Genomic DNA, 22199 nt, shown 5'->3' on the forward strand with positions numbered 1-22199 from the left:
TCAATATATTTAACTATATGTCAACTCCAAAATAGCTCCTATTGAAAACCAAAAACAATTCCACACAATGTCCTAGACCAGATATAGTTGCAAAAAATCAGAACCCTTTTGTTGACTTTTGATGAACTGAATTACCCACATTGATCACATTCATACCATACACTAAACTCAAGCCAGTCAAAAGACAGAATCTTCAGCACTATAAGCAAATCCAGCTGCTGGAATTTGTACATTGAGATTGATGGCTTAGTGTAATGTGTGAATCAACAAACCAGCATTTAAATAAACCATGGCTTTCCCTTGGCATGACATGCAACCTTCCCAGAGTTTCCCAAAGAAGAAGATTAACGAAGGAAATAAAGATGAATTGGAAGCTTTATGAAAAACAACAACAACAGTAAGACTGGAGAGTTAATCTCCAATTCCTTTTATTTTAATTTTATGACAATTCAACTGGAAAGGTAGAAAAATGTAGCATTAACTGAAGCTTTCTTTCCAGAGACAGGAAATGTCTGCAAACAGTGGTTTCATACAGACCAAAGGATATTGGTCTATTTCAACAACGATTGCAACATTTCAATGTCAAGTTTTAAGAACAACTGTTCAAGCATCATATTATATAAATATATCACCCAAAACCTGATAAGTAAACCTGTGCATATATAGAGAGTGATTGATGGGAAATCAGCTGTTAGAATACTGTATTTAGAGGTAAATTATTTTTGGATGGATCAATTGCTTTGGAATATGAAATGATACTATGAACACAGAGATACAGTTACTTTATTAACCAACTTAATTGTACTGATTCAAGCAAAATCAATAGTTTAACACCATCGAAGTCAATGGAATATATTCATAAAACTCAAGTGAAATCTCATTGACTTCAAGGAAAATATGCTGGAGCTAAGCAAATTTGGGGGGGTCTGAAGTTACATTTAATCTCAACCTCATTCAGAAGATGGAGCCAAAATTTTGTAGAGGCAGGACATAAACAACATTCATTTTAATTCCATATCAACAGAATGAAATCTTGCATGAAATGCAATTAACAATTCCTATTTAGTTCGTAATTTCTCCCATAAAAGAATACCAACAGATGGCAACATTGAGAAGGACATTAAGAGTGGCAACAGAGAGCTATAAGATTTTGCAGCGTTAAATTTACTTGTGGGGTCTCTGGTGCTCTCTGAGCTTGGTGGTTTTCTTGCAGACATTTCAGTACCAAACTAGGTAACATCATCAGTGCTAAAAAGCAGGGAGATTGACCCCATCCCAGTCCTTCTGGAGGCCTTTGCCAGCTGCCTTTGACTTAACTAGGAGAGAATTTTCACAGCAAAGATGCCAAGGATGCATGGGAAGAAGAAGGACGCCTGTGGTCCGAGGTCCTTCTTTTCCAAAGCGAAAGCCAGGCGTCGCAAGGATGAAAGAGCCCCGTTGGTTGCAGGAGAACACTTGATGTCTTTAAATGTGAACGTGAAACTCCCAAAGCGGATGGACTTATTAGATCCCAAGCTGCAGACCGATTGACTGACACAACCTTTTCCAGCAAAAGGGATTGTTGTGGTCATATCTAAGTCTGAAGGAAACAGTGATTTGTTTTAGAGACTTGTTAAAAATATTTGTACATTTTCTTTTCATCAGATGTATGAAAGATTTCTAAACAAGAGGAGAGGGACACTGATGGACATGGAGCAGAGAAATCACAATCCCAGATGGAAATATGAGACATGTATGTATGTGTGTAGAGGTGGCGCAGCAGTTAGAGTGCAGGACTGCAGGCCACTTTAGCTGACTGTGTTCAGCAGGTCAGCGGTTCAAATCTCACCGGCTCAAGGTTGACTCAGCCTTCCATCCTTCCGGGGTAGGTAAAATGAGGACCCAGATTGTTGGGGGCAATGTAAATATATATATATATATATATATACATTGCTTACTGGTGTACACCGCTTAGAGAGTGCTCGCACTTAAAGCGGTATATAAGTCTCATAAATAAATAAATAAATAAATAATATGTATGTCAGTAGTTATCTGAATCATTAAAATCCAAGAAGCGTAAAGACATCTACTGCTTTTTTTCCGATGCCATAATAACTTTGAGTGGTCACTAAACAAATAGTTGTGCTTATAACCACAATGGACATATAAGCACGCCTGAGCCCAGAATTTCTCTTGTTAAGTGAGACCTTGGTGAGGTGAATTTTGCCACATTTTACGACCTTTCTTGCTTTGGTTGTTAAGTGAATCACTGCAGTTGATTAGTTAGCAACCTGGTTGTTAAGTGAATCTGGCTTCCCCATTGCTTATCAGAAGATTGCAAAAGGGGATCACGTGTCCTTGGGACACAGCAGTGGTCATAAATGTGGACCAGTTGCCAAGCAGCTGAATTTTGATCACATGATCATGGACAAGCTGGAAAGGTCATAACTGTGAAAAATGATCATAAGTCACTTTTTTCAGTGCCGTTGTAACTTTGAACAGACACTAAACTAATGGTTGTAAGTCCAGGACTACTGGTATATAAATTGAGATTTTGTGAATGGTTATAACCCTAGAGCAGGGTAGGAAAGCTTGGCTCTTTTATGACTTATGGACTTCAACTCCCAGAATTCCTGAGCCAGCCATGCTGAGGGGAAAGGGAGAGGTTTCCAAGCTGAGCCTTGCTGGCTCAGGAATTCTGGGAGTTGAAGTCCATGAGTCATGAGGGGGCCATAGTTCCCCCATGCTGGCTCAGGAATTCTGGGAGTTGAAAGCCACAAGTCATAAAAGAGTCAAGGTTGCCTAGCCCTGCCCTAGTGCTAGCTGTTTTGAACTGGCTGTTTGTCCACTGGCTGGTGGCATGTCATCACATATGTAGCATGTTCTTAGAATTCCCTAGATACCTGTACCGCAAAGTTGAGCAGCTTTTCTTACACCTGAAGAGTCTGATGCTGGTTGGCTTAACACAGCTAACAGCAAAAGGAGTTTAAATATGATAAAGACAGCTTACCGGCATATTTATGGGTTATTTGTCCTTTCACTTCAGTGCAGTTCACTAAATCACCCACGCAAAACACTTCTCCATCTTCCTCACAGTCATCGTGACCTGTTCTGAAACATTTCGGGCAAGATTTCCCATTTTCATACTTGCGAATTGGAGGATCTGCAGGTCACAGAATGAGAGTTCATGTAGCAAAACAATTTGATTTATTGTCATGTCACTTTTTTCAGTGTCATTTTAACTTTGAACAGGCACTAAACAAAGGGTTGTAAGTCAAGGACTACCTGTAGAAAAATGTCACTTCTTTCCATTCAACCGTTGTAAAAAGGAAAGTGTCAGAAGCAAAGTAAGATTCAAAAGCTGTTTACCTACCTAAAGTTCCAAACATGCATTGTGTTCCATTGCAGTTCTCAGAATTAAAGTCCAAAGTAATCTTATTTCCAAAATCAAAATAGAAGGAGCCATTCAAATTATTTGAGAGGTCCACACAAGTTCTGGAGAACGATGAGATTAGAGAATGTTCTATTGGCAAAAAACAACAACAACAATGGTTAGGAAATGTAATCAATTGAGCATCACCTGGCTCTGTCTTACAACCAGTTTTATCAGTTTTACAGCCAGATGTAATACTCTGCAATTTCAAAGCTCCAGTTCGTTTTTGGATGCCTCACTTGTGGCCTTGTGATAGATACCCTACAGCTCCACCCCACACTCCCCCAGCTGGCACTGACTCCTGAAAATGAGAATACTATTAGTTTTTTTCTTGGCTGGTTTTCTTCAGGGTCGTGTGTGGTATGTGAACCCTCAACATGGATAACTAAACAGGCAATTAAGCATGTTGGCTGAAAGTAGTCGGTGACTGGTATCGTGCAACATTGCTAATTGAATACTTTTGGCTACTTCCCAACTTTCAGACTGTACTGGCACCATTGGATCTGCATTCAGAGCATTCTGAAACAGCCAAGTGCATTGCAATATTAAAGCAACGTTCTTATTGTTGGGTCAACTTTAGAGAATGGAAGAAGCGGATGTAAAAGGGCTCTACACAATTCTTACATCAGCACTTAGCCCCTCACAGCTTTTAACAAATTAGCCATATGACAATTATGTATAGAATGGAAAGAATAGAAGTGACATCGGTGAGCATCTAATCAGGCATTCACTATTAGGGGATCCTTGACAAATGGGTCATCCAATCAGTGTTGAAACATATCCATCCCAGGAGAGTCTACCATGACAATCGTTTCCATTGTTGAAAAGTTTATGGTACCATAAGAAAAGGTTTCCTGGTGTCCACCAAAAATCTATTTCCTGGTAATTTAAATCCATTATTCCTCATCCTGTCTTTTGGAACAACTCTAAAATTTCATCTTCCACAAGATAGCTCTTCAGATATCTCACAACAGTTATCACATCTCCCCAATCTTCTCTTGAAGGCCCCTGGTAGAGGACCTTATATCAGTGTTTCTCAAAATTCTTGGAGTTGACGTCTACTTGTCTGAAAATCGGCAAGTTTGAGAAACATTGCATTACATGAAACCAAAATGTCCACTACCATCTACCAAGACAATTGTTTCCATTTCTGAATAGTTCCTACCATAAGGAAAGGCTACCTGGTGTCCTTCAAAAATCTGTTTCTGGTCATTTAAATCCATTATTTCTCATCCTATCTTTTGGAACAATTATAAAATTTCTGCCTCATCTTCTACAAGACAGCTCTTTAGATACCTGAAAATAGTTATCACATCTCCCCAATCTTGTCTTCAAGGTCCCTGATAGAGGACCTGAGATTGAGGAAGACATGGACCACCATCAGGGTGAAAAGGGAACTTTGATACACACACACAAGTCCCTAAACATGGATAGACATACTTTAGATCAGTGTTTCTCAAAATTCTCGGAGTTGTCGTCTACGTGTCTGAAAATCGAAACACTGCTTTATATGAAACCAAAATATCGTGGAGATAATTTCTCCATATCTTCATCCAAATCAACATCATAGACAAGAGGAACACAAAAATTAATCCACTTACCTAGTGACAAGTTGGCCGCAGAATGAACACCTAAGCACGTTTGATTTATACAGGTTTTTTTGACACCATCACAGTAATCCCCTTTATCAATGTAACATTCATAGCATGCTAAAGAGAGTGGTAAGGATTCAAAAGAAAAAAGAAAAAATGTTTGTTTGAGACTCCTTCAGATTTCAGTTGTGTTACTATGCTATAAATATACTTTAATATTGAAATGGACTCTAGCCTTCTTCCAATTTTATTATTCCCATCCCAGCAGATGTTTGGAAAGAAATTCTGTAAATGGCTTGTGAGGAACGTCTGGTTGCATAGAGGAAGAAAGCCATGTTTGGTATGGAATGAGTAGTCATCCCGCCTCCCCAAAAAAATAAAAATAAAAAACTTACAAAAGACTTGTGCTTTTTATCGACACACACACACACATAATGAAACACAGCGAGACATTACACTAGGGAGGAATGGAAAGATACCCACAGATGAACAGACTTTGGTTGAAATTCTATAACTTTTTTAAAAACAAGATAAAACAAGTCAAGTCAAACCTTGTATTAATCCCTAAGTAGCAGTAAGATAACAACATTAAGAAATTATCATAACTATCTGCCTAGATTCCGACTGTGTTCAACATTTAGCTCAAATTCCATTGATTTGCATTCTCTTCCATGGGAAGAGTTTCTGACTAAACCAATCTGAATGATTGATTTTATTAAATGCTCTGGCTGCCCACATTGTGCTCTGTGCAGTTCAGCGGTCTAACTCAATCCACGTTTCAGTATGTTCCAATATTGATCCCAGATATTTTGCTGCCTGAGCTTCCCACGAACCCTGCTGGATCAGGGAACCCCATTCCACCTTCCTTGCTTCCCCATCCTTCCATCAGGCCATCTGAAGTTGATCACCTCAGCTGGCTATCGTAGAGAATATATTCGGTTGATGCGATCTGAGAGTTCCTGAGAGGAAGAAACAGCTGCCTAACTCAAAACTTTGATTGTTCGGTAGAAAACAGCTACAAACTGCCTCAGAAGAAGTAAAAATCAATTCGAAAAGCCCAACATACTTTCTGGTTCAGCAGATCTTTCCACAGGAAGGAGCAAGATGATGAAGATGAAGAGCACAAAGGAAGCCATCGTGATGCCGTTCAGGTCGGTCTCGGTTCTCTGAGACCGAGATCTTCTCCGGGTGAGTATTTATAGGCCGGGAGTGGCTGGGAGCCCTCTGCCTTTTGACAAAAAAGAATGGTAGATTGGAGGATATATTTTTTCCTCTTAGCAGTATTTACACTGTCCAAGGGCGTGACAATGGGTGATGCCTGCTTATGTCTTTGGATTGGCCCCCTACAATGTGAGCGTTGCCCACAGGCCCGAGCACACCCTTAGGTCCAAGATCATGCATCCAAAAGAACCGCTCCCCAACGGTCAAAGATCATCTGTGGTTTACAGAATTAATTGCAAGGACTGTGCAAGCAATTACGTTGGGGAAACCACTAAAAGACTGAGGACCAGGGTTCATGAGCATGAACTGGCTATTAGAAGGCAGGAGCAACACTCATAAGTGTAGGCCTATATGTCCAGCTCTGGCCACACTTTCGATCTAGCTAACGCAGAGGTTATAGCTCGTGAGACTACCAAGGGTGGCCGCCTACTTAAGGAAGCCTGGCTCTCTAATGAAAATTCCATCAACCGGCATATAGACCTTGTGCCGGCCTACCAGATGCTTAGGAGATGGGAACAACAGCACCACAGCCTACTGAGAAGACATTTAACTCTTTCTTGTCAGGATTGGGGTGGTAGAATGATGGATGAGACAGGCACGATCTCCAAGGAAAAAGATGACAGCGTTTTACATAATTGGGACGATGGCTCTATAGATGGGACGACCACGACACACATGGATCTCACATGGACCAAGAGATGATGGACCAAATGGCCTTAAGCCAGGGATGGAAGTGCTGAGGCGATCTGGAAGGAGGGGGAGGGAGGAGGAAGACAGAGAGCAGGAATGCCGGAACATCTGCTTGTTGCAGGACTGGGATGGAGGAATTACAACAATGGCCTTGGGGGTGGGGGAGGATAATGGCCCTGGGAGGGAGGGGGACTGGGCACAGGGACAGATTGACAGCCACCCTCCAAGTGCTTGCACACGATCAAAAAGAGCACTTGAGGATCGTAAAACAACCAGTGGAGTCAAAGACAGTTTGCCTGATGCGGAATAACTCGGTGTGATAAGGATTAACACAATCAACAGGCCAATGACGCGCTCAAGGAGCCGGGCACAGGCTATATGAGCTGCCTTCCCAATCTCCTGCTATTCTAACTCTGATGATGCCGGCAGTTTTTTGGCCGGACGAAAGCTTAGTCACTCTTTTTAACCACAGGCTTGTTTATATTAAATATATATATATATTCATTCTGAGGTTTTTGCGGGTGCTTGTATGTAGGTCTTTGGTTGTTCGGGTTTTCTCCTGCGTAAAATTGGAAGTGTCTTGGCGACGTTTCGACGAAGTCTCATTCGTCATCTTCAGGTTGGTGTTTTCAGCGTTCTAACATGCCAGAGGCTCCTCGAAGCACGAAGCTGAAAACACCAGCTTGAAGATGATGAATGGGGCTTCGTCGAAACGTTGCCAAGACACTTCCAATTTTATGCGGGAGAAAACCCGAACAACCAAAGACCTACATACAGTCACCCGCGAAAACCTCAGAAAACAAATATATATATGTAGGTCTTTGGTTATTTGGGTTTTCTCCCACGTAGAATTGGAAGTGTCTTGGCAACATTTCGACAAAGTCCCATTTGTCATCTTCAGGCTGGTGTTTTCAGCTTCGTGCTTCGAGAAGCTGCATGAAACACAAATTGGTGTTTTCAGTTTAGGCGGATATGCACTCCAAGCTATACGCACGCACAGGCCCGCACACATAATGGTTGGAATTGCACCCTACGCAATAAGTTTGTTGTTATATCAACTCATTTCCACATCCGTTCCCAAAGAATCCATAAGCAAGGTTCAAATCAAGCAATTCATTACACTGTGTTAATTACTTGCAAACTGCTTCTGGATTTTGGTCTAGAGACAGGAAATTTGATTTTTCTATTTTTATTTCTTTTTTTAAAAAAGGAAATGTGGTTTCTGTTGTAATTGTTGCTGCTGCTGCTGTTGTCATTTTGAAACCCTGTTTTTCTAGAGCAGTGTTTCTCAACCTTGGCAGTTTGAAGATATGTGGACTTCAACTCCCAGAATGGTGGTGGTGTGGCCAATGATTTTTGTGTGGCTCCAATCAAAATGGTGCTGTGTGCATGAAATGTCCATTCCCTAACAAGCTTCAGCTTTTTAGGCTCCTCAGATGAATTGCAAAGGAAAGCATGAAAGAAGACTTCCCATTGAATTCTTTCCAACTGGGAAGGTGAACAGACATGGAGGTTTCAAGCGCTGGAAAGATGCCAAAATATCTAGTGAGGGGTCCTTGGTGCTCTCAAATTTGGTTGTTTTCCTGCAGATGTTTCATTACCCCAACTAGGTAAAAGCATCAGAGGAAACTAGGATATGTAGAATTGTGCAATGGTAGCTGAAAACGTTTTTGATTCTGGGCATTGAGTTGATTCGTTTCTTGCTTAGAGAAGTGTTTTTCTACCTTGGCAACTTTGAGATGTATGGGCTTCATTGTGCTGACTGAGGAATTCTGGGAGTTGAAGTCCACGCATCTTCAAGCTGGTAAGGTTGAAAATACACAGCTCTAGATCAGTGTTTCTCAACAGCAACAACGTGTTTGGATTACAGCTCCTCTGCTGGCTGGGGAATTCTTGGTATTGATATCCACCCACTTTAAAGTTGCCAATATTGCTTTAGTGCGAAAACTGGTCCTGAGTCGCTTTTCCCAATGCCGTTGTAACTTGGAACGGCGATTAAACAAATGATTGTAAATCGAGATTGGGTGGTGCTTCCACCCAATCTTAGGTCAAGAGAAAAACGCCCTCGAGTGACACCTGCTGACCTGTTGCCAGTCTCTATCCTGCCTCTAATTTCTGCAGTCCTCACCTGTTGCAGGTAGTTCTTGACTCACAACCGCCATTAAGCCCCAAATTTCTCTTGCTAAGCGGGACAGTTGTTGAGCACGTTTTGTCCCATTTTGCAACTTTCCCGGCCAGAGTTGTTCAGTGGTTCACTGCACTTGTTAAGTTAGTAACACGGTTGTGAAGTTAATCTGGCTTCCCCATTGACTTGGCTTGTTAGAATTTTGCAAATAGGTGATGTCATGACCCCGGGATACAACAAGCGTCATAAATATGCACCACTTGCCAAGCATCTGAAATTTTGATCATGGGACCATGGGGATGAAACAATGGTCTTAAGTGTGGGAAGTCAGCAGCCCTCCCCCCATGAAAGAAATATTTTTGGGGAATTTTGTTGTTGTTAATTGCGAAGTCGTGTCCGACCCATCGCAACCCCATGGACAACGTTCCTCCAGGTCTTCCTGTCCTCTACCATCTTCTGGAGTCCATTTAAGTTCAGTGACTCCATCCAGCCATCTCATTCTCTTTCGTCCCCTTCTTCTATTGCCCTCAATCTTTCCCAGCATTAGGCCCTTCTCCAGTGAGTCCTTCCTTCTCATTAGGTGGCCAAAGTATTTGAGTTTCAACTTCAGGATCTGGCCTTCTAAAGAGCAGTCGGGGTTGATCTCTTCTAGGACTGACCGGTTTGAACGCCTTGCAGTCCAAGGGACTCGCAGGAGTCTTCTCCAGCACCATAGTTCAAAGGCCTCAATTCTTTGGCGCTCAGCCTTTCTTATGGTCCAACTTTCACAGCCATACATTGCAACTGGGAAAACCATGGCCTGGACTATACGCACTTTTGTTGGCAGGGTGATGTCTCTGCTTTTTAGTACGCTGTCTAGATTTGCCATAGCTTTCCTCCCCAGGAGCAAGCGTCTTTTAATTTCTTGGCTGCAGTCCCCATCTGAGGTGATCTTGGAGCCCAGAAAAATAAAATCTTTTGGGGAATATTTAAAGGCAAAATATTATATTTCCCCAAAGGATCTTAAAGGCAGAAACCAATCTCTCCCCTCCCCCCAGTCCCTGTGCCCCAAACAGAAACCAGGTCTGCAGAAATGCAGATGTGATAATCTTGTCAGAAAGATTAGAGTCAGAAAGACAAAGATACCTAAAATCAACAATCCCTCACACCAAAAAAAAAAATCCAACACAGGACAAAGCCATCAGCCACAACCCCAGGGAAGCAGGATATGACCCTTGGGACATAATAGGATTAGCCCACCACCATCAGAATACCAGAAAGGCACATTCAGACTCAGGTCAAAGTTCATGCCACAGGAACAACTCCAAACAAAAGCCCCCAAAGGTATAAAAATCCACCACTCCCTACTACATGTGGTCAGTTTTTTCAGAGCCATCTTTCTGCCTGGCAACTCTCCTTAATAAACCTCAACCTTCTTTCTAAAGCAGCCTCCATGTTGTTTATTCCCAACTTGGACTGGACCCTGATGAAGATTTTTCTTTCAACATAAGTATAAAAAAAACAGCCCAAAGTCACTATTTTCGGTGCTGTTGTGACTTAGAACAGTCATTAAACAGATGGATGTAAGTCGTAAGTTGAGGACTACCTGTATCAGTCCTTTGATTTCCCTCCATGGTAAGGTGTTCTGCCCACCTTGAAGCTGATCTTGGATGGTGTTGGTGTTGGAATGAAGAGCAAAAGACTATTGTAACTGGAGTAGCTAAGGAGGCTTCCTACTCATGGCCAATGAATGAGCACTAGGCTACAGAAGGAAAAAGAGGAAACATTGAGGATCTATTTGTCTTTGCAAGTTGAGAAAGTCCTGGAATACTGCAACCGATTTTGGTCACCATACTACAAAAAAGGTGTTCAGATCTTGGAAAAAGTTCAGAGAAAAGCAACTAAGATGATCAAAGGCCTGGAGACTCTAAAACATATGAAGAACAGCTGCAGGACTTGGGTTTAGCTAGTCTAAAGAAAAGAAGAAGCAGGGGTGACATGATAGGAGTGTTCCGGTACAGTATTTGAGGGGTTGCCACAAAGAAGAGGGGGTCAAATTATTCTCCAAATCACCAGAGGGCAGGACAAGAAACAAGGGTTGGAAACTGACCAAAGAGAGAAGCAACCTGGAATTAAGGAGAAACTTCCTAACAGTGAGGATAATTAACCAATGGACCGGCTTGCCTTCAGGAGTTGTGGTTGCTCCATCGCTGGAGGTTTTTAAGAAGAGACTGGACAGCCATATGTTCTCCTGCTTGAGCGGGGGGCTGGACTAGAAGACCTCCAAGGTCCCTTCCAGCTCTATTCTATTCTCAATTAAATTCTATCTTCTAGCCATCCAACCATTGGTGGACCGATATCACCATACGAAAGATAGCATCTATGGCTGGTATATTAAACCATCAGAAAGAGATAACCTCCAGGAAATAGGTTTGAATGCAGACTCTCAGCCCTGTGATTCAACTCAACAGGTCTCCATGGAAATATTTAATTGTCATAGGTGCTATCTCAAGGAATTTCATTCACTGCATTTTGTAGGGCAATAACCTAGCCTTTAGCATTCTCCAAAGGAGGGTGTGCCCACAATTCAAGAGTTTAATGTTCTTTCATACCACTCTGTGTTTCCTTATTGCTTTTTATGATCACAAAGGACAGGAAAATTCATGTTACTGTCAACTTTTCTGCTGCTCCAGAGGGATAAATCTTCTGATTTCTGGCCTCCTAGAAAGGCCCCTGAGCAGACTTTGAAGTTGTTCTTGGTCAGAGCCCTCTGACTAGGTGAACATATTGACCATAACTGATGTCATTTCAAGATAGGGTTGCATTAATAAAACTAATCAAAAACCATCATATATGAAATTGTTACCAAAGAACTTTGTGGATATGTCCATGACATCACCAAACTTCAAGCTCAGCTCCCACAAGACTGCAAGCTGTTTAGACTTTGGGGGGGGGGATTTGTCAAGTGGGAAGAGAGGGAGGGAGAGAGGGAGAGAGGGAGGGAGAGAGGGAGAGAGGAAGGGAAGGAAGGAAGGAAGGAAGGAAGGAAGGAAGGAAGGAAGGAAGGAAGGAAGGAAGGAAGGAAGGAAGGAAGGAAGGAAGGAAGGAAGGAAGGAAAAGTCACAAGTTACCATCACGTTCTTAACCTTCACCTGCTATACCTTCCATAACTGGATAAACTTATTTAGGAGAGAGGTGTGGAAGAAAGCAAAGATTATTTATTTATTTATTTATTTACTTACTTACTTACTTACTTACTTACTTACTTACTTACTTACTTACTTACTTACGTATTTGTATATCCAGGCTTCATTATTTGTATAAACAACTCAAGGCAGCAAATATACATAATATTCCTTCTTCCTTCTAGTTTTCCCACAACAACTCTGTGAGGTGGGTTAGGTTGAGCAAGAGGGACTACCCAAAGTCATGCCTAAAACAGGGCTAGAACTCACAGTCGCCTGGAGATTGACCCAAAGTCACCAAGCTGGGTTGTCATGCCTAAGGTATTCTCCAGCTCCCAGTTTCTAAGATAGAGGATGATGCTTTAGAATGGAAGACATACCTGATCCTTTGAGTATCCCTTTCTCTTCAAGGCTGCCAACACAGGAAAGCTGAACATGATATCCTGTACTATATTCAGAAATGACTAGAATGCCCAGTTCAAACATTTATTCTTTTTGACTAGAAGTCAAAATGCAGAAACTTCAACACTGTAAGCGAATACATTTGTTAGTGTTTATACACTGGGTTTGATCAGTGATTGGATTCAAATATGTGAACAACAGGTTCTGTGTGTGGATGCCGCTTCCGGAAGTCCATTCTGAGCCTGGGCAACAAAAAAATTAGCTACCAGTTCTGCCGAAGTGGTGCGAACCGGCTGAATCCCACCACTGGGGTTGATGGATTAATGTAATGTGTGAATCAACAAACCAGCATTTAAATAAACCATGGCTTTCCCTTGGCATGACATGCGACCTTTCCAGACTTTCCAAAAGAAGAAGGGTAAGAAAGGAAATAAAGATGAATTGGAAGCTTTATGAAAAACAACAGCAGCAACAGTAAGACTGGAGAGTTAATCTCCAATTCCTTTTATTTTAATTTCATGACAATTCAACTGGAAAGGTAGAAAAATGTAGCATTAACTGAAGCTTTCTTTCCAGAGAGAGGAAATGTCTGCAAACAGTGGTCTCATACAGATCAAAGGATATTGGTCTATGTCAACAATGATCGCAACATTTCAATGTCAAGTTTTAAGAACAACCGTTTAAGTGTCATGTTATATAAATATATCACCCAAACCCTGATAAAATATATATGTACTTGTAGATATATATAAATTGATTGATGGAAATTCAGGTGTTAGAACACTGCATTTTGAGGTAAATTATTTTTGGATGGGTCAGTTGCTTTGAAATATGAAATGATATTGTGAAAGCCTAGGTGTTGTTGCTCCATTCACCAAGTTCATCCTGCTTCAAGCAACATTGTGGTTTAATGTCACCAAACTCTTCAAGGAAAATATACTGGAGTTAAGCAAATTTGGGGGGGGGGTCTGAAGTTGAATTTAGCCTTTGAGTGGGATTCTCGACCTCCTCAGCCAGGAGATAGAGTCAAAAAATTGCAGGGGCAGGACACAAACAACATTCATTTGAATTCCATGTAAAGGGAACGAAAACTGACATTAATTGCGATTAACAATTCTCATTCAGTTCATGATTTCTCCCATTGAAAAAAAATATAGATGGCAACTTTGAGAAGGACATTAAGAGTGGCAACAGAGAGGTTTTGCAGTGTGAATTTAGTGGTGGGCTCCTTGGTGATCTGCGAGCTTGGTGTTTTTCTTGCAGATGTTTCAGTATCAAACTCGGCAACATCGTCAGTGTTAAAGGGGTGGTGGAGTTGATTCCAACCCAATCCTTCTTGAGGCCTTTGCCATTTACCTTTGACTTAACTAGGAGAGAATTTTAACAGCAAAGATCCCGAGAATGCATGGGAAGAAGAAGGACGCCTGTGGTCCGAGGTCCTTCTTTTCCAAAGTGAAAGCCAGGCGTCGCAATGTTGAAAAAGCCCCGTTGGCTTCAGAACACTGGACCTCGTTAAATTTCAACTTGTAACTCCCGCGCTGGATGGACTTTCCTCCAATGTTGCAAACCGATCGACTGACACAGCCTTTTCCAGCAAAAGGGATTGTAATATCTAAGGCAGAAGGAGAAAAAAAAAGTTATTTATTTGTTAAAAGTAATTTCTACTTGTTCCATGGGGTTTTCATGGCATAGATACTGGAGTGGGTTGCCATTTCCTTCTCCAGCAGATCACATTTTGTCAGAACTCTCTGCTATGACCTGACCTTTGAACTATGGTGCTGGAGAAGACTCCTGCGAGTCCCCTGGACTGCAAGGCAATCCAACCGGTCAGTCCTAGAGGAGATCAACCCCGACCGCTCTTTAGAAGGGCAGATTCTGAAGTTGAAACTCAAGTACTTTGGCCACGTAATGAGATGAAAGGACTCAATGGAGAAGAGCCTGATGCTGGGAAAGATGGAGGGCAAGAGAAGAAAGGGACGACAGAGAATGAGGTGGCTGGATGGAGTCATTGAAGTAGTAAGTGGGAGCTTAAAGGGACTCCAGAAGATGGTAGAGGACAGGAAGACCTGGAGGAATGTTGTCCATGGGGTCATGATGGGTCGGACATGACTTCACAACTAACAACAACATTGTCTTTTCATCCAATGTATGAAAAATGTCTCAACTAAGGACAGGGCCCCCGATGGACGTGGAGCAGAGAAATCAAATGGCGGCCACAATCCCGCATTGAAAGAGGCAGACGTTTTGATTAGGTGGTGGCCTGTTACATTTCTGATTAATGACAATTACTGTATAAAGTTTTGATTGGGCGTGCCTTTTTTGAACTTCTCCCACCCACAAAGTAGGTTCCTTCTCCAGGACTTTTTTTTTAAAAAAAAAGATTTACATTGAACTGCTTATCAGTATCTCAATGGAAGATGTTCAGACTCTGGAAAGAGGGCAGAGAAGAGCAACAAAGATGATTAGGGGACTGGAGCCTAAAATATATGAAAAATTGTTGCAGGAATTTGGGATGTCTACTTTAATGAAAAGAAGGACTAGGAGTGACATGACAACAGTGTTCCAATTTCTAAGGGGCTGCCTCATGGAAGAAGGGGGTCAAGCAATTCTCCAAAGCATCTGAAAGCAGGACAAGAAGCAATGGATGGAAACTAATCAAGGAGACAAGCAATCTAGAACTAAGGAGAAATTTTCTGACAGTCAGAACAATTAACCAGTGGAACAACCTGCCTCCAGAAGTTGTGGATGCTCCAATACTGGAAGTTTTTAAGAAGAAACCAGACAGCCATTTGTCTGAAATGGTATAGGGTTTCCTGCCTAAGCAGGGGGTTGGACTAGATGACCTTCAAGGTACCTTCCAACCCTGTTATTATGTTCATGTGAAGTATGTTTTACTCCGATTTGGAGTACAAATCTACTGCATAATGCTGAATTGACTCATACACACATACACACACGCACACACACACACACGCACACGCACACACACACACACACACACACACACACAGTCCATACATCTGAACTGCTGAAATTCAAGAAGTGGATAAAAGTCTATCACATCTTTTTAGTGCTGTCGTAAATTTGAATGCCCACTAAATGAATAGTTTTAAGTCAAGGGCTACCTGCCTGTTCTAAAAAAACTGAGGTTTTGTAAATGGTTATGACCTGAGTGCTAGCTGTTTTAAAATTGGCAGTTTGTCCCCTTGCCATCACATCTGTAGCATGTTCTTAGCATTCCCTTGCTCCCTGTATTGCAAAGTTGAACAGATTTTTTGAAAACTGAAGGTATCAGTTGGCTTACTCTAGCTAACAGCAAAGAGAGTTTAAATAAAAGTGGAATAATAAAGGCAACTTACCAGAAAATCTATGGGTTATTTGTCCTTTCACTTCAGTGCAGTTCACTAAATCACCCACGCAAAACACTTCTCCATCATCATCACAGTTATCGTAACCTGTTCTGAAACATTTTGGGCAATATTTCCCATTTTCATAGTTGCGCATGGGATTACCTGCAAGTGACAGAATAAGTTCATGTAGCAAAATAATTGATGTAGAGCAATTATCAACACAGCTTATTTTTCCTTTCGCAGACTTTTTACCCCTGGGGAATCTGCTAAACAGTAGAATAATTGGATTTACAACCATTTTGTCTTTCTGATAGTCTGATGTCCCTCAAGCTCTGCTGCCTTTGAATTCCAGAAGGAATTTCAGCATGTTCCTGCCATGCTTTGCCCTGATCCAAAGGGGCAATCTTTGGTTCTGCTTCAAATAGGAAAATATAGTCTTAAAAAAACCCAATAGCAATAGCAATCACACTTAGACTTATATATTGCTCCATAATGTTTTATAGCACTCTCTGGGCAGTTTACCATGTCAGCCTATTGCCCCAGAGATCTGGGTCCTCATTTTACCAACCTCGGAAGGATGGAAGGCTGAGTCAACCTCGAGTCCGTCCGGGTCAAACTCCAGGCTGTGGGCAGAGTTAGCCTGCAATACTGCATTTAACCACTGTGCCCCCAAGGGCTCCACAGTCAACATTTTTAGAACTCAAAAGCCCTAAAAAAAACTTTTTTTAAAAAAAAAAAAATGTGAAATGAGAAATTGCAGAATTTGTTTTTTAAAAAAACCCTATACAAAGGGTATGTGGGATAATTTGCTCATGATATTTATTTGACATGAGGTTTTGTTGGTGGTGTTGGTACGTTTAGTGAAGGTGAACTAAAAATGGACCATGCCAGCTTAAATGAATGGGCATTGAAGACAAACAACTGGAACCATCTTGTCTCGTCCTGGTTTAAAAACATCTCTTTGTTTTTGTGAGTTTTACCTATAGAGGAGATGTCATGCAAAACATTAGTACTGCTTTATAAAACCCTAGTGAGATCATATTTGGAATACTGCAACCAATTTTGGTCACCATACTACAAAAAAGAGGTTGAGACCTTGGAAAAAGTTCAGAGAAGAGCAACTAAGATGATCCAAGGCAGTGGTGAGATTCAAATATGTGAACAACTGATTCTCTGTGTGGATGCCACTTCCGGAAGTCCATTCTGGGCTTGGACAACAAAAAATTAGCTACCGGTTCTGCCAAACTGGCGTGGACTGGCTGAAACCCACCACTGATCCAAGGCCTGGAGACTAAAACATATGAAGAATGGCTACAGGACTTTTGGCCAGTCCAAAGAAAAGAATTAGGGGTGACATGATAGCAGTATTCCAGTATTTGAGAGGCTGCCACAAAGAAGAGGGGGTCAAACTATTCTCCAAAGCATCAAAGGGCAGGACAAGAAACAATGGTTGGAAACTGACCAAAGAGAGAAGCAACCTGGAATTAAGGAGAAAATTCCTAACAGTGAGGACAATCAACCAGTGGAACAGCTTGCCTACAGAAATCGTGGGCGCTCCATCACTGGAGATTTTTAAGAAGAGGCTGGACAGTCACTTGTCTGAGATGGTGTAGGTTCTCCTGCTTGAGCAGGGGCTGGAATAGAAGACCCCAAGGTCCCTTCCAGCTTTATTCTATTCCATTACAGGTGGCCAGGCCTTTTCTTTCTCTCCTTCCAAAGAGAATTTGATCAAATGTTTGGTCATTCTCTTCCAAATATTTCTAATGCTATCCAGTTCTCTCTCCTTTCACAAATAGGAGTAGACTCTTGAAATGTTCTTGATATAAGCGTTAAAGCCTAGAACAGTGGTTCTCAATCTGTGGGTCGGGACCCCATTTGGGGTCGAACGACCATTTCACGGGGGTCGCCAAACAACGCAGTCCACCATTTTTTCCCCCTTTTCCTTAGCTGTGCTACTCCCCTTTATTCTATTGGCTTTTGAAAGCCTATAGAATAGACTCTCTTGAATAGAGTCTAATTCTATTGGCTTTCAAAAGCCAATAGGAATTGTCCAGGCTGTCTCTGCCCTGCTGAGCCCACCAGAAGTCCCATTCTGCAAATGGTGCTGCACCAGTTGAGTAGTCCTTGACTTACGACCGGTTGAGTAGTCCTTGACTTACGACCAGTTGGGGGTTGTGGCATTAAAAAGGTTGAGAACCACTGGCCTAGAAAGATATCACTTCTTTCCACTGGAATTTCCCCATAAGTAGATTTCTTTTGTCAACCATTCCAAAAGGAAAAGTGCCAGAAGCAGAATAAGATTCAAAAGCTGTTTACATACCTGCAAGGCTCAGGCTGCATTGTGGATCTGATTCATTGCAAAGCTGAGAGTTAAAGTCCAAAATATTGTCATTTCCAAAATCAAGATAGAAGCTGCCTGTCAAATGATTTGAAGGATCTACACAGCTTCTGGAGAATGATGTAGTTATACGATGGTCTGTTGGGAAAATATAACGATTAAGGAATGTAATCAATTGAGCATCACGTGGCTCTGTCTTACAACCAATTCTATCAATGGAATCAGCCAAATGTAATACTCTGTATCTTCTAAAGTGTCAGTTAGTTTTTGGATGCTTTAGTGGCCTTGTGACAGATACCCTACACCCCCACACACACTTCCCCAGCTGGCACTGACCCCTGAAAATGAGAATTCTATTCGTTTTTCCCTTGGTTGGTTTTCTTCAGGGTACGGAGTGGTATGTGAATCCCTCTGTCAAGGTTGAATTGCTAAGATGCTTGCTAACCTCTGTCGCTACTCAACTTGTCATAGAAACAGGGGGGAGGGAGAGCCAGGGAAAGAAATGGGAGTTTCAAGAAGCCATGCATGGACTATGAGAACCAAGGCCATCCGAAGCAGGTGTCTGACAGAGATGTGGATCGTTCACATAACAAACCGAAGGGATATGATTGGGCAACAGGAACACTTGGTGGGTGGGATTTTTGAAAAGCTATTGTTAGCTAACCAGATTCTTGTGTGGGAAAACTAGAGTTGATTTTGCTTCTTCAGTGCCAGGAAGTGTATTCAATAAAGATTATCTCTTATGGCACCTCAAGACCATAGAATTTCTTTGATATTGAATTTGCCAGCCGGACAGTTGATACCCTCAACATGGATAACTAAATGAGTGGTTAAACATGTTGGCTGAAGGTAGTCAGTGACTGTTATAGTGCAACATTGCTAATTGAATACCTTTGGCTACTTCCCAACTTGCAGACTGTAGTGGCACCATTGGATCTGCATTCAGAGCATTCTGAAACAGCCAAGTGCATTGCAATATTAAAGCAACGTTCTTGTTGTTGGGTCAACTTTAGAGAATGGAAGAAGCGGATATAAAGGGGCTCTACACAGTTCTTACATCAGCACTTAGCCCCTCACAGCTTTTAACAAATTAGCCATATGACAATTATGTATAGAATGGAAAGAATAGAAGTGACATCGGTGAGCATCTCATCAGGCATTCACTATTAGGGGATCCTTGACAAATGGGTCATCCAATCAGTGTTGGATGACAAATGGGTCATTCCAGGAGAGTCTACCATGACAATCGTTTCCATTGTTGAATAGTTTCTAGTACCATAAGGAAAGGTTTCCTGGTGTCCACCAAAAATCTATTTCCTGGTAATTTAAATCCATTATTCCTCATCCTGTCTTTTGGAACAACTCTAAAATTTCATCTTCCACAAGATAGCTCTTCAGATATCTCAGAACAGTTATCACATCTCCCCAATCTTGTCTTGAAGGCCCCTGGTAGAGGACCTTATATCAGTGTTTCTCAAAATTCTTGGAGTTGACGTCTACTTGTCTGAAAATCGGCAAGTTTGAGAAACATTGCATTACATGAAACCAAAATGTCCACTACCACCTACCAAGACAATTGTTTCCATTTTTGAATAGTTCCTACCATAAGGAAAGGCTACCTGGTGTCCTTCAAAAATCTGTTTCTGGTCATTTAAATCTATTATTTCTCATCCTATCTTTTGGAACAATTCTAAAATTTCTGCCTCATCTTCTACAAGACAGCTCTTTAGATACTTGAAAATAGTTATCACATCTCCCCAATCTTGTCTTCAAGGTCCCTGATAGAGGATCTGAGATTGAGGAAGACATGGACCACCATCAGGGTGAAAAGGGAACTTTGATACACACACACAAGCCCCTATACATGGATAGACATACTTTAGATCAGTGTTTCTCAAAATTCTCGGAGTTGTCGTCTACGTGTCTGAAAATCGAAACACTGCTTTATATGAAACCAAAATATCGTGGAGATAATTTCTCCATATCTTCATCCAAATCAACATCGTAGACAAGAGAAACAAAAATATTAATCCACTTACCTAGCGACAAGTTGGCCGCAGAATAAACACCTAAGCACGTTTGCTGATTTGTACAGTTTTTTTGCACACCATTGCAGTAACCCCCTCCATCAATGAAACATTCATAGCATGCTAGTGACAGTGGTAAGGATTCAAAAGAAAAAAGAAAAAATGTTTGAGACTCCTTCAGATTTCAGTTGTGTTACTATGCTGTAAATATACTTTAATACTGAAACGGACTCTAGCCTTCTTCCAATTTTATTATTCCCATCCCAGCAGAGGTTTGGAAAGAAATTCTGTAAATGGCTTGTGAGGAATGTCTGGTTGCATAAAGGAAGAAAGCCATGTTTGGTATGGAATGAGAAGTCATCCCCCCCCTCCCCCAAAAAAACTTACAAAAGACTTGTGCTTTTTATCGACACACACACACACACACACACACACACACACAACGAAACACAGCGAGACATTACACTAGGGAGGAATGGAAAGACACCCACAGATGAACAGACCTTGGTTGAAATTCTATAACTTTTTTAAAAACAAGATAAAACAAGTCAAGTCAAACCATGTATTAATCCCTAAAAAGCAGTAAGATAACAACATTAAGAAATTATCATAACTATCTGCCTAGATTCCGACTGTGTTCAACATTTAGCTCAAATTCCATTGATTTGCATTCTCTTCCATGGGAAGAGTTTCTGCCTAAACCAATCTGAATGATTGATTTTATTATCTGGCTGCCCCACATTGTGCTCTGTGCAGTTCAGCGGTCTTACTCAATCCACATTTCAATATGTTCCAATATTGATCCCAGATATTTTCCCACCAACCCTGCTGGACCAGGGAATCCCATTCCACCTTCCTTGTGTCCCCATCTTTCCATCAGGCCATGTGAAGTTGGTCACTTCAGCTGGCTATCGTAGAGAATATATTCGGTTGATGCGATCTGAGAGTTCCTGAGAGGAAGAAAGATCTGCCTAACTCAAAACTTTGATTGTCCGGTAGAAAACAGCTACAAACTGCCTCAGAAGAAGTGAAAATCAATTCGAAAAGCCCCACATACTTGCTGCTTTGGCAGATCTTTCCACAGGAAGGAGCAGGATGGTGAAGACGAGGAGCACAAAGGAAGCCATCGTGATGCCGTTCAGGTCGGTCTCGGTTCTCTGAGACCGAGATCTTCTCTGGGTGAGTATTTATAGGCAGGAAATGGCCACGAGCCCTATGCCTCTTGGGAATAAAGGACGACAGGGTGCAGAATATATTTTACCCCTTAATAGCAGTTACATTGTCCAAGGTTGTCACAACGGCGATGACTGATTACTTCCTTAATACCACTTTGTGCAACCCTGAATTATTACACAGGCAGACCCATTACAAGATTGTCCTGTTCAGGGAGGGGTTGATAAATCCCAGATAATTGGGGTTGGGTATTTGTATTTGTGTGTGTGTGTGTGTGTGTGTGTGTGTGTGTGTGTGTGTGTGCACGTGCGCGTGCGCGCATCCCTTCCTAAGATTGTGAGCCACAGGTGATGCAACCAGGAAGAATAATTTCTTTCAGCAATTCTGCTGTTTAAATTTTTTATTAATTCATCATTAATCAAAAATAATGAGAAAGGGAGGGCGGGAAAAAAAGGAAGGAGAAAAAGTGTAGGGGAATGTGGGGGAAATAAAGGAAAGTATTGACTCTTTTCAGCGCAGTAGAATAAGATAGTGACATATAACCTCAACTATTTGCTTTTACATAAAAACATATACGCGCCATGTCTGTAATATCAAGCCTATCTAATCAGCAAAACCCAAAGTCAAAGTTTCATACTTTTCCATCCCCATCACAAAGCCCAGAAACAATTTTCAAGTAGAAACAAAGAAAGTTGTATTCTTTTA

General features: G+C 41.5%; 2 protein-coding genes across 2 annotated transcripts; both read right to left on the reverse strand.

Moving 5' to 3' along the window:
- Positions 1 to 393: 393 nt before the first annotated feature.
- LOC120317626 lies at positions 394 to 6214 on the reverse strand. The gene is made up of 5 exons (XM_039364356.1): positions 6071 to 6214; positions 5014 to 5121; positions 3353 to 3502; positions 2990 to 3142; positions 394 to 1579 (listed from the first exon to the last, which is right to left on the reverse strand). Exons 1-5 carry the CDS (start codon positions 6138 to 6140, stop codon positions 1317 to 1319), a joined length of 744 nt encoding a protein of 247 aa, XP_039220290.1. The 5' UTR covers positions 6141 to 6214; the 3' UTR covers positions 394 to 1316.
- A 6862-nt stretch (positions 6215 to 13076) lies between these two features.
- LOC120317631 lies at positions 13077 to 21537 on the reverse strand. The gene is made up of 5 exons (XM_039364362.1): positions 21379 to 21537; positions 20334 to 20444; positions 18277 to 18432; positions 15966 to 16118; positions 13077 to 14218 (listed from the first exon to the last, which is right to left on the reverse strand). The coding sequence occupies exons 1-5, from the start codon at positions 21446 to 21448 to the stop codon at positions 13974 to 13976; spliced, it is 735 nt and encodes a 244-aa protein (XP_039220296.1). The 5' UTR covers positions 21449 to 21537; the 3' UTR covers positions 13077 to 13973.
- Positions 21538 to 22199: the final 662 nt, after the last annotated feature.

Source organism: Crotalus tigris, unplaced genomic scaffold (assembly GCF_016545835.1).
Source record: "Crotalus tigris isolate CLP2741 ecotype Arizona unplaced genomic scaffold, ASM1654583v1 scf7180000019753.2282721675:598951, whole genome shotgun sequence".
Taxonomy (NCBI): Eukaryota; Metazoa; Chordata; class Lepidosauria; order Squamata; family Viperidae; genus Crotalus; species Crotalus tigris.